The 13,708-nt window shown below is 41.4% G+C and overlaps 1 protein-coding gene across 5 annotated transcripts in view; it reads right to left on the bottom strand.

The window, feature by feature from the left end:
- Window positions 1-13,708, bottom strand: part of DVL3 (dishevelled segment polarity protein 3) — a 49,868-nt gene that overhangs the window by 34,346 nt on the left and 1,814 nt on the right. For all 5 annotated transcript variants that reach the window (XM_030216252.1, XM_030216251.1, XM_030216248.1 and 2 more), the window contains exon 2: window positions 11,897-11,966. In XM_030216252.1, coding sequence (XP_030072112.1) covers window positions 11,897-11,966 — 70 coding nt within the window. The remainder of the gene's footprint in view (window positions 1-11,896; window positions 11,967-13,708) is intronic.

Here is a 13,708-nt window from a genome sequence, read left to right as displayed (position 1 = left end):
GTCACAAGGAGCTTTGAAGGGGGAAGTGCGCACATGGGATGGCAAGGGTGGGGAGGGAAGGAGAGAAAATGAGCATTAGCAGTGTACTCAAGGCTAGAGCAGAGGCTTTATAGCTGGGAAGGGGGGAAGAACTGAAAAAGGATGGCGACAAGAATGACATGGGGCTTGCGCCATATGAGAAGAGACTGGAAGACCTGAATATTTATACCCTAGAGGAGAGGAGGGACAGTGGAGATATGATACAAACATTTAATACTTGAAAGGTATTGTTATTTTCCAGAGAAGGGAAAGTGGTATAGAAAATCTTATAAATAAGCTTCAGAGTCCCTGTCTGCTGAGTCCAGTACAGAGAACTTGTTCAGGACTGAGAAGCTGAGTGCAAATAGTGCGATGGTCTCTGTAAGCCAACAGGCAGCATTTGCAGGGCACCTGGAAGGTGGCACATCTTCAGAGACCACTAGGGGAGAAGAAAAGCAGAACAAGACAAGTTTTACAAAGAAATGCAAAATAATGGGTTAAAAAAGGTTTGGACAAGTTCCTGGAGGAAAAGTCCACAGTCTGTTATTGAGACAGACATGGAGAAGCTACTGCTTGCCCTGGGATTGGTAGCAGGAATGTTGCCACTATTTGGGTTTGTGCCAGGTACTTGTGAACTGCATTGGCCACTGTTGGAAGCAGGATACTGGGCTAGATGGACCATTGGTCTGACCCAGTATGACTATTCTTATGTATAGAGAGATATCAGGAGTGAGTATGTGAGCAACAGCAAGATATGAAGGAATATGGAAAGATCATGCAAAGAAGTTCACTGAAGTTCACTGAAGTTCCCCAACTGCATAAATATTTCCTGACAGGCCAGGATGGTGCCCACTTACATGCTTTGGGTGAGCAGTCAGGAACCAGTGCCAGAAGACACTAAGTGCCTGTAAACATTTCAAAGTACTTGGGAAGCAGCCATCAGAATCCTGCACGTGTGAGAGTTTCCAATGCTTTGCATTTCAGAATAGACAAAAGCATATTACACTGCAAGAGTGAACAGCTGAAGGGTATAAAGCAGGATGGAGAAAACAGCAGACAGCCACTGTAGCAGAAATTTAGCTACTAACTCACTGACAAAGTATTTTGGCAACAAGGAAGTTCGGCGCTAAAATAATCAAATGGCTGTGTTCCAGTAGGAATTCTTCAGGGGAACACAATATAAGACAAAAGTTAAACAGGTCACTGTTACAAGGTTTTTCTGTGTAGAGACAGATGCGCTTGTGTGCAAAATCCCCACTCCAGGTGCTTTTGGGAATGAAATACTACCATCTCTCAGCAACAAAGGGTTTGATTTCTATTCACACAGAGCTAACAGTGCGGCAGGGCTGGATCATTTATTTAATTTACAGGACACAGAGTCCACTATTCCGAAACAGCGTGCTTGAAGCAGATTAAGTGAAGCTCCTTACTTGTGAAGGGGTTTCTCCACAGATAACAGGATAAATCAGGCACCAGTGCTTGTACTCATTCTACAGTGCAGGAGACAAAGCAGCTCTCAAGGTTACTCTGAATTAGCTTAAAAAAAAAAACAAAAAAAACTTCCAAGGCTCTGTAGCCATCCCAAATATCATTGCCCTTGTGCTAGTAACTCATTTCATTTGTAGCTTACAATTAAAACTGAGGAGGTGGCAGAACTGTGATTTATCCTTTCGTCTATGGAGACCTCCTGTTCCCCAATAACCCAGTTTCCCCAGGGAAGAGGGCAAGTAACACTGAGCTGGAGAGATGACAAGAGGCAGAAAAAGTAGATGAGGGTTGAGGGGAGGAAAATAAAGGACTAGAGAGTGGTGAACTTTACCCCGCCATATACAGGGACCTAGCTTCCCAATTGCATTCGCTAACAAAAATAATTCTAGATCCATATATATAATGAGAAATTCAGGACTGGATCAACGCTGCTGTACAAAGCTGGAGCCAACTGGCAATACTACGGAGTGGTTAACGAGGAAAAACAGAGACTGGAGGGTCTAGTAAGGGAAAGGGGAGAAAATGGGAATGGAAGAGACAGAAAGCTGTTTGGTAGGCAAGAGATGAAAACTAGCGAGACTGAGAGCTGGGAACAATAATATATCAGCAAAATTCGCCCTTTCCTTTCTGAGCACACTACCAGAACCCTCATCCACACTCTTATCACCTCTCACTTAGACTACATTGCAACTTGCTTCTCACAGGTCAACCACTTAGCCATCTCTCTCCTCTTCAATCTGTTCAAAATTCTGCTGCAAAACTAATATTCCGCCAGTGTCGTTATGCTTATATTAGCCCTCTCCTCAAGTCACTTCACTGACTTCCTATACTTTCTGCATACAGTTCAAACTCCTCTTATTGACTTATAAGTGCATTCACTCTGCAGCTCCTCAGTACCTCTCCACTCTCATCTCTCCCTACATTCCTCCCCGGGAACTCTGTTCACTGGGTAAATCTCTCTTATCTGCACCCTTCTCCTCCACCGCTAACTTCAGACTCCGTTCCTTTTATCTTGCTGCACCATATGCCTGGAATAGACTTCCTGAGCTGGTACGTCAAGCTCCATCTCGGGCCATCTTCAAATCTAAGCTAAAAGCCCACCTTTTTGATGCTGCTTTTAACTCCTAACCCTTATTCACGTGTTCAGAACCCTTATTTTATCATCCTCACTTTAATATTCCCTTGTCTCTTGTTTGTTCTCCTCTGTCTGTCCTAATTAGATTGTAAGCTGTCGAGCAGGGACTGTCTCTTCATGTTCAAAGTGTACAGCGCTGCGTACGTCTAGTAGCGCTTTAGAAATGATAAGTAGTAGTAGTAAAGGTGCAAGATAAATACAGAAAATGATGGCAGACCAAGACCACATGGCTTATATTTATCAAATTTATATTCCACTTATCCAATTCATCTAGGCGGGATACAACTTACACTCAAACAACGCAAATTGTTGAATGTTATATGTATTTTTTGTTATGTATCTGTTATTTTTCTCAATTTTTGCCCCTTCACATCAGCTACAAAGCTCTGCAATCCCTTCCTCATCCTCAGATCTTCTGTGCTTGTCCCATGCTTTTTTGAATTCACATACAGTCCTCATGTCCACCACCTATGCTCGGGAAGCCATTCCACGAATCTGTCACTCTCCCCTTAAAGAAATATTTATTTAGCTTATTCCAGAGCCTACCCCCTTTCATCTTCATCCTATGTTCCCTCATTCCAAAACGTCTTTCAACTGGAAGAGACTCGCCTCCTGGGCATTTATTGATGCCCATTATAAATTGCTACATGACATATGCAGTACTGTACTCAAACACATAAGAGAGAGTCCCTGCTCGATAGAGCTTACAGTCTACTCAAGACAACCAAGAGATTAGAGAGTTTTATTTATAACTGGAATCATTAAAACATAGGTATTAAAAACAAGCAAATAAGGGGTTAAGTTTAAAAGCAGTCTCCAAAAAATGGGCTTTTAGTCTGGATTTGAATTGGACCAAAGATGGTGCATGACACACCGACTCAAGAAGTCTATTCAAGGTGAATGACACAGCAAGACTGAAGGAACAGCAATGGAGGGGAGCACAGGTAAGAGTGACTTCCCTGATGAACAGCGTTCCTGGGGAGGGTTGTACGGAGACATGAGAGAATGCTTTTGCAGATCAGTAAGAGAAGTTGAATTGTACACCATAGACCTGATATAACGCAGAAGACAGGGGGTCCAAATTTTTACACTGCGTTGGGGTACACATTGAGGCTTATTTTCAAAGCACTTAGCCTCCCAAAGTTCCATAGAAACCTATGGAACTTAGCCTCCCAAAGTGCTTTGAAAATATGCCTCATTATATCCGGGTCTCTGTTACCCAAACCAGCACTTGCACTCTAGTTCAGTAAAAGGCTATACTTTTCATTGAAAAAAAATCAAATGAACTTTATTAAATATCATATCTACACATTAAAAGTGAATGTAGTCACAACACAGAAAACACAGGCTAAAATTAACATCCCGGTTTAGTAAATGAGCCCAGAGTTGACTGTTTTGATGTTTCCAGTTTCTTCTGTTTTGCAATTTCAATAATCGATTTCAAATGAAGGATATCGCTATCCGCAAAAAAAGAAATAAAGCTGTCTTCTCTCCTGCAGAATCACAGAGAGAAAAACAGCTTATCGTGGAGCAGAAACAGCACTGCAGAACCAACATTCCCAGGCAACTTGGATACACATCTGAGATATGTGAAAATCAGAGCCCAAACAAACCAAGAAATCAAGGAAGTCTGCAGAGACCCTGCAGACAAACCACTGATCACAATATTGGAGATACAGATCAAATGGGGATAGTAAACCACTCGAACCATCAATTATCACAGCATGAAGTCTCTGTATTCTCCAAAGGACTTTAATTTTGCCCATTCAGCAAGCTAGATGAAATTCAATTATACTCAAACCTGGAACAATTCTTTAGAAAACTGCGCCTGAAGGCACATTTTCACAACAAAGGAACTCCCAACAGACCGGAATACAGTTTTAAACAAAAGAACACTTATTTCACCCCACAGGATGGACAAAACAACAAGCTGGACAACTACATGGAAATCTTCAGACATAGGGTAAAATCACAACTTTCCAGCAAACAAAAGAGAATTCTGTACAATCTTACTCCACCAGAAAGAGCGGCCATAAGAACTCTACAAACTAATAAACGCATTATCATCAAACCCGCAGACAAAGGAGGCTCAGTGGTGATTATGGACACAAAAAAATACATTGAAGAAGGGCACAGACAGCTCTCAGACAATACATACTACAGGAAACTAACTGAGGATCCCAAACAGGATTATGCAAAGCAGCTGAAAGACCTGATCAGAACATTTCCTAAACAAGTACAGCCACATCTGAAGAAACTCATAGCAAACCAACCTTCCGTGGACACATTCTACATGCTACCCAAAATCCACAAACCTGGAAACCCGGGCAGACCAATCATATCAGGTATTGGTCACGATGGATATAGCAGTGGCGTAGCTACAGGTGGGCCTGGGTGGGCCGGAGCCCACCCATCTTGGACTCAGGCCCACCCAAAATTGTGGCAGTTACTGTGGCTGACTGGGATCCCTAAACCTTGCCAACTTAAGACTTCCTCCTCCTTGGACAGCCAGCACTCTTCCAAAGAGCAGCCGGCAGGCAGCACTTGCCTCGAGCTGACGCTGACATTAGCCCAGCTGGTGGGGTTTGGAGATCCTTACCATCTCAAGTATTTAATATTTGGGGTTGGCAGGCGGGTGGGTGGGAAAGGGTGGAGAGTGGAGCCGGGGAGGGGGGGAGACAAATTCCATGCCCATCCACCTTGGGCTCAGGCCCACCCAAAATTAGCCATCTGGCTACGCCCCTGGGATGTAGAATCACTATACAGCAACATTCCCCATGTGAATGGCATAGCTGCATGTGAGAAGCTCATAAAAACATCCACACTGGACCATCAATACTCACCAGAAACCATTACAAAATTAATCAAATTTATTTTAACTCACAACTATTTCCACTTTAACAATGATATCTATCTACAAATAACGGGCACTGCGATGGGCACCAGGACAGCACCCCAATATGCCAACCTCTTTATGGCTGAACTGGAAGAGAAATTTCTGAATACATACCAGACAAAACCCCTAAAATACATTTTTATAATTTGGACTGAGGGGGAAGAAACTCTGAAACAATTTTATAATTTCTTCAATACATACCATCTTACAATCAGATTCAAAATTGACTACTCCCCAGAAAAAGTCAATTTTTTGGACACCACAGTCTCAATCAGCGATGTCTATATACAAACATCCATATACAAGAAACCCACAGACAAATGCAGCTACTTCCACAACTTCAGCTTCCACCCTTCACATACAAAAAGATCCATTATTTACAGCCAAGTCACAAGATAGCACCGCATCTGCTCTGACCCAGGGGACAGAGTCTGACACCTTGAAACCCTGACTGCATCCTTTGAACAGAAAGGCTACAACCCCAAAATAATCTCCAAGAATATTGCCTCCTCCCTCAAAACACCCAGGGAAAATCTGCTACAGTACAAAGAAAAAAAAGCCACAGACAACCCAGAGCTGGAAAAATTAAGAAAAATCACAAAAGATCTACAGCCTCTACTCCAGGAGGATGAATTACTGAAAGAGATATTCCCATCCCCACCAGTACTGGCCTTCCAACAGCCAACCAACTTAAAACACAAGCTAATCAGAAGTAAACTCCCAACATAGACTGAAAAGGAAAAGAAGGGCACATTTCCCTGTAATATACCCAGCTGCAAGCTATGCCAAAACATTTCACAGGACCCCACAGTCATTCACAAAGGAAAAATATTCAACATTAAGGAATCTTTCACTTGCTCATCTTCCAATGTGGTATATATCATTCAGTGTAAAAAATGCAACGAAGGCTACTACATTGGAGAAACAGGCCAGATGCTAAAGAAGAGATTTAATTTACATAGACATCATATGAAAAATGCCAGTACTAATAAAGATATCACGCCTGTGGGGCAGCACTTTACAAAACCAGAACACTGTACCAGTGACTTCATGGTAAGAATCTTAAAAGAGAACTTTAAAACAGTACAGGAACGCAAGACCTTTGAAGTCAGAATTATTAAATATTTTGACACCCACCAGACAGGACTTAACAAAGATCTGGGTTTTCTAGCCCATTACAAAGCATAAAATTGTACTGCTTTGTCACCCTCCTGTCTCCATGCATATCTCCCTGTCCCTCATCCACCCGACTCTTCCTGTCTCTCACCTATCCACCCTCATCCTGTTAGACTGTCACTGAAATGCTTTGATGTTCCCATGCATATCTCCTGGTCTCTCACCTATCCACCCTCATCCTGTTAGACTGTCACTGAAATGCTTTGATGTTCCCATGCATATCTCCTGGTCTCTCACCTATCCACCCTCATCCTGTTAGACTGTCACTGAAATGCTTTGATGTTCCCATGCATATCTCCTGGTCTCTCACCTATCCACCCTCATCCTGTTAGACTGTCACTGAAATGCTTTGATGTTCCCATGCATATCTCCTGGTCTCTCACCTATCCACCCTCATCCTGTTAGACTGTCACTGAAATGCTTTGATGTTCCCATGCATATCTCCTGGTCTCTCACCTATCCACCCTCATCCTGTTAGACTGTCACTGAAATGCTTTGATGTTCCCATGCATATCTCCTGGTCTCTCACCTATCCACCCTCATCCTGTTAGACTGTCACTGAAATGCTTTGATGTTCCCATGCATATCTCCTGGTCTCTCACCTATCCACCCTCATCCTGTTAGACTGTCACTGAAATGCTTTGATGTTCCCATGCATATCTCCTGGTCTCTCACCTATCCACCCTCATCCTGTTAGACTGTCACTGAAATGCTTTGATGTTCCCATGCATATCTCCTTGTCTCTCGCCTATCCACCCTCATCCTGTTAGACTGTCACTGAAATGCTTTGATGTTCCCATGCATATCTCCTGGTCTCTCACCTATCCACCCTCATCCTGTTAGACTGTCACTGAAATGCTTTGATGTTCCCATGCATATCTCCTGGTCTCTCACCTATCCACCCTCATCCTGTTAGACTGTCACTGAAATGTTTTGATGTTTCACTTATATATACTGTCATCTACCAACATTTGCTTATTTCCGATCTGACGAAGAAGGGCAACCTTCGAAATCTAATCAAGAAATGTATTAAGTTATGTCCAATAAAAAAGGTATCATCTTATTTTCTTTTCCATGTTTTATTTTGTTTTATTGATTACCTTTAAAAGTGGACTAACACGGCTACCACACCTCTCTACTCAAAATGAAGGCTATGAATCATGTCCACATTTTGAGATTGCAGCCACTGAAGAACAGTATCTATTACCGCTAAAGCCAATGTCATTTTGGTGGTGGAGGTGAAGAGTCGTCTTCATCACTGCTGTTCTGAGACTGATTTTCAGTATGTGCATGACAACTGAAAGCATTCGTTGCAATTGTCTAGGGCATTCGTCAATATGAATCCATTTCATAGTGTCCTCAATACGACACTGCCTGATCAGTTCTTGACAAAGAGCTTCCGTCTTCTCCTCAGAGTCTGACTTACCTTCCGGTTCCCTTGTTTCTGACGCAAATGCTTCATGTAACCTTCTCTCCCAACACTTTTCAATCGTAGACAGTGTTATTACATCCCGTGCCCTTCTTGACAGATTGAAAACACTGGCGAGTGTTACTTTTTTCAGACATTTAGTTATGGTTATTTTCTCATCAATGATCAGTTTTATTAAATTTCTGTAACAATGTATCTTGAATGTTGAAATGGCACCTTGGTCCAAAGGTTGAATCTAGGAGGTGGTGTTTTTTTGGAAGGTAACTAACCTTAACTTTCCCATCACAGCTGATAAGGTATTCTTCCGAGGGATGGGCTGGGCAGTTGTCCAGTAGCAAAAGTGCTTTAGGTTCCAACTTTTTCTTCCTTAAATGTGCACGCACGGATGGCACAAAAAGTTTGTGAAACCACTCCTCAAAAATGTTGGCAGTTGTCCATGCATTTTTACTGTGACGGTAACAAAATGCTAGCATTTATAAGTTTTTGTGGTGAAAACTGTTCCTCAGATTTACTGGGTAAGGTCTGCTCAGGAAGCATGTGATGGCAAAGTCCTGTCTCGTTGCAGTTGTAAATTTACTCTGGAACATAACCTCCATCAATGATAGCTTTTAACTTTGGTGGGTAATTATCAGCCGCTTGAGTGTCAGCTGATCGAACTTCACCAGAAATTGCAACTTTTCTGATGCCCAACGCTGTTGATCTAGGTCCTTTTTCAGTTTTTCTACTTGACCCCTGATTATTTCTCGGGAGATAGGTGTTCCTCTGTTCATTCTTGGGTAAAACAAGTGAACACAGATTTAGCTAATAGGGTATCGCTTGCTTCAGCCGTTTTCGTTGGAGACCCTTGTCTGCGTCAAAATCACTTGTGGTTTGATGCAAATTTGCTTCATCATTCATCCACCCCCATAAAATGGACTCGCGAATGCCCATGTGTTTGCATGTCTCCGCTTGCATTTTTCCTGATTTTAAAAGGTCTAAGGCTTGTAGCTTTTCTTGTTCTGGCCATGCTTTTCTTTTACCTCTTTTTTTTTTAGAAATGTCCATGTCAGCCAGTACTGCCTTGCGCCAATTCAAAGAACTAGATCAGAAATAGTTTATAGTTTATTAAAACTTGCTAGACTGCTCTAGCTGACAGAGCAGTGTACAGGATAACAATTTTATTTTAAAAAGAAAAAGAAATGAACTCCAATATTAGATAAGAAAGAAAAAACAGACACACCGAGAAGAAAGTAAGAAAAAACGGGAGAATATGGAAAGGACTCCCTGTTGGGGACTCAAAGCAGCTGTTCAGTCTGGCCCTTCAAATGCCTGTTTAAAAAGCCAGGTCTTAAATGCAGACAACATTTTTTAACGATGAGGGGGGGGGGGGGGGGAGGCTATTCCATACATGCGGAGCAAGAAAGAAAAAAGCACTGCGTCTAATGGATTCGTAGTGGGCCATTTTTGGACTGGGGAGGACCAGACGATGGTCATTCAGTTCAGAGAATGAAGACGAGGAGGAGGAGAATAAGGGATCGTGAGGCAGGCAAGGTAATTGGGAAGACCAGAGTGAAAGGCATGGAACATGAGACTAGCTATTTTTATAAATAATGCAAATGCTTGATGGGTAACCAATGATATTATTTCAAAAAAAGGAGTAAAATAATCCAATAAACTGGCATGGCATAATATCCTAATTGGAGTATTTTGGAGCGTTTGTAATTTTTTCAGTGATGATTGAGGTAAACCTGCAAACAATGTTACAATAATCCAATCGTGTGGTAAAAAAAAAGAAAGCAACAGTGTGTGGAAATCTTTCCGACTAAAATAGTGACGCACAATTTGGAGCTGATGAAAGGTGAAAAAAGATGTCTTAGCTAAATGAACAATGTGAGATTTAAAAGAGACGGCAGAATCCCAAATGAAGCCCAAATACCTGAAACTGCTGACAAACAGAGTTAGGGGTATGGACGGAGGTGTGAAGTAGCCTGTGAAGCAGCAGGCAGTTGTTTTTTTGTGGGTTTAGGACTAAGCGATGGTCTTTCAACCAAAGGGAGATGTTATCTAAACAAGTCTGAAGGGAAGTAGTCAACGGAAGGGTGCAAGAACTCAAATAAGTGGGATAAATGAGAAGGATGTCATCTGCATAATAGTAGGCCGAAATTGCATAAGACTGGATAAGGGTGGCAAGAGGGCTTAAAAATAGGTTACATAGAAAAGGGGAAAGAATTGAGCCCTGGGGGACGACACAATGGAGCTTCTTGGTAGTTGAAGTGGACGAAGATGCCTGAAAGGTATGATGTGAAAAATGATTGAAACCAAGCAAAGACTTCACTTGAGATACCGAGCAAGGCAAGATGGGAGAGCAGAAGAGTGACTGACAAGGTCAAAGGCTGCTCTAAGATCAAGGGAGGCAGCCAGGACTATTCTATGTTGATCAAGGTGGCTATGAATCTCGCTAAGCGTTGCTGCCACTACAGTTTTGGTACTGTGACACAATATAAAGCCCGATTGTCTAGGATGTAAGGCAAAGATCTTATCTGTGTAGAAGACAAGTCGATGAAATACAGCCTTTTCTAAAAGTTTAGACATGCATGATAGGTTTGACACAGGACAATAATGAGTGGGATCTAAATTGGGCATTTTTAGGATCGGGCAGACTAATGCATTTTTCTAGAAGTCTAAAAATTGTCCAGTGGAAAGACTAAGGTTAATGATGGACAAGAGCGTAGGGAGTAAGCCTAAAGAACGTACCTTCAACCAAGCTGGTGGAATAGGATCGCAACCACAAAAGGTGGGTCTCATGGTAGAAATAATTTTATTCAAGGAGAACCGAGTTTGAAACAATGACCAAGTGGCAGACCAGGTAGAGGGGACCAGTGGAGAAGGAGGTGCAGACGGAAGCATTAAGGACAAAGGAGGGAAAGGGGCTAGTAACATGTCAATTTTGTTGACAAAGGAAACAGCTAAAGCTTCAGCTGAACATGCAACATTGATCTCAGATTGTAAACCGGAGACTGTCATACATCAGCATATCGAGTACAAAATCCCACGAAGAATTCGGGGACTTCAAAAGTTTATGGAAGTAATCCTTTTTTGCTTTTTTTTTAAACGTGCATTATAAATCCGATGCAGCTCTCTACATTTTTCTTGATCTAGGATTGATTTTGATTTCCTTCAGAGGCGTTCAACATGACGATACTGACGTTTTAGGAGACGGAGGTCAGAAGTGTACCAAGGGTTCCTATAACTCTAGGATGGCAGAAGAATTCTGGCATGGCCAAATTGAGACCATTTTTCAGTACAGAATGCCAAATGTTTACTTGATCATCAAGGCTGTGAGAAGATAGATCTGAAGGGATTGTGAAAAGAGAAGGAGAAAGAACATCAACAGTAGAAAGTGCCCTGGACCATCTAATTAGTTCGCATCTGAACCACATGAAATTCTGGGGTCCAAGTTCTGACTGTGTTGTAACTGATCCGTGTTAAATTGAGTCACGTTATAAAAGGTCTATGGTGTATGTGCAAGAGATCTTTAAGTCTGTCTGTATATGCTTTATGATGATCATCATTGGCCACGTAAAACATTGGTCCAAAACTAAATACGTGTTTCTTTTCCTTCACCAATATCTTTTGCATTGTGCAAAATCATAACCAAATTTTAAAAATCCATGATCACATTACTATTAAAACAATCAAAATCACTTCGCTCCCTGTGAAGTGTCAGTTTTGCAGCTTCACTTTTTGATAACCCTAATGACCTGGACACACTTACCCAGCATACCACTCTGCCATTGAAACAAGGGACGCTGGCGTGGTCATCGGAGATCTCTTCCTTCACCACCCTGCCAAAGGGAAGAAACAAGCAGAGTTAATCCAAGAAACAAGAAACCACAAAAGCTTAGCAGCTCCCACGGCCGTCATTTAATAGTGAAGAACTTCTTAGATAACAGGATATTATTTGACCTTAAAGTCTGCACAGTTAAGACCTCATTTGGAATAGTTGGTACAATTCTGGAGACCACACCGTCAAACAGATATAAAAAGAATGGAGTTGGTCCAGAGGACGGCTATAAAAATGGTCAGTGGACTTTGTTATAAAGTGTACAGGACAGACATTAAGATCTTAATATGTATACATCGAAAGAAAGGCAGGAGGGGGGAGATACTTATTTTTATTTTATTTTTTAAACGGTTTTTATTGATGATCAAACATTTGAAACAGCTTTATGAAAAGCAAACGTTCTGTAATCATATTGACACATCATATAAATTTATGTACATCTTAACTGTATCATCAATTTTTACAACATTTTCTCCCCTTCTACCCCCCCCCCCATATGGGAGATACTTATTTTATCAGGATTTACATACTGCGTTTTGAAAACAATCATCCAAGACAGTGTACAGCAAGAATAAGCTGAATGTAGGCAACAATTACAGAAGTAAAAATATTCAAACAACAGTCCATGCATGAAAGACATTTAAATACCTATGCGGCATAAATGCACAAGAGGCAAGTCTGTTTCAATTTAAAGGAAGCTCTAGAACGAGGGGGCATAAGACGAAGGTGAAAGGGGATAGACACGGAAGTTGCCTGAGGAAATACTTCTTCACAGAAAGGGTGCTGAATTTGTGGAACAGCCTCCTGGTGGAGGTGGTGGAGATGAAAACTGTATCTGAATTTAAGTTTGGGACAAGTACATAGGATTTCTAAGGAAGAGAGGTAGGGAGAGTAGATGGGATGGAAGGGCAGACTGGATAAGCCCATATGGTCTTTATCTGCCTACATTTTTCTCTGTTTCTATGTAAAATGTGCCAAACTGACCTTTACTGAAGAGAAGTTAGCATTGGATTAGATCCCTAAACTATGGTCTGTGAAACCATGTCTTCCAGCTCACATTGGTAAAACCACAATATTAATTCAATTTTAAGTATTTAGACAAAACTGATTTTGAAGAAGGAAGAAAAGATCTCAAAAGAGTCCAAATACGCTACATAAGTTGTGCTTTTGATTCCACAGAGCTCAACTTACCGGTATGCAATAATGGTCAAAAACATTAGTTACAATATGGAAATGATGGTACCTTTCCAAAATTGTGTACATTTTATCCATTAGAGTTTTAAGTCCGCTCTAAAGCATTTATCTTATTTGAAATGTCCTCCAATCCTAGTTACTCATGTGAAATACCTCCAAGTACTCTGCACAGGATCTAAGCAAGGTTTATTTTTCTGTTTTGTAACCCCCATTGCATAGCAGAGAAAGGTCTACTAAATCCTGAGTGTTGTAGAATGGGTAAAAGTGAATCAATTTTAACTCTTTCAAAAAGTACAAAGACCAGGGATCTCTTGATGAAATTACATGGAAATACTTTTAAAACAAATAGGGGGAAATACTTTTTTCAATCAAAGAATAGTTAAGTTCTTGGAACTCGTTGCTGGATGATGTGGTAATAGTGGTTAACGTATCTGGGTTTAAAAAAAAAAGTTTGAATAGGTTCCTGGAGGAAAAGTCCATAGTCTGTTATTGAGACAGACATGGGGGAAGCCACTGCTTACTGAGATTGGTACCAGGGATGTTGCTACT

Source organism: Microcaecilia unicolor, chromosome 10 (assembly GCF_901765095.1).
Source record: "Microcaecilia unicolor chromosome 10, aMicUni1.1, whole genome shotgun sequence".
NCBI classification, from domain to species: Eukaryota; Metazoa; Chordata; class Amphibia; order Gymnophiona; family Siphonopidae; genus Microcaecilia; species Microcaecilia unicolor.
Note: the sequence above shows the minus strand (reverse complement) of the source record. Positions and strands in the feature narration are given on the sequence as shown.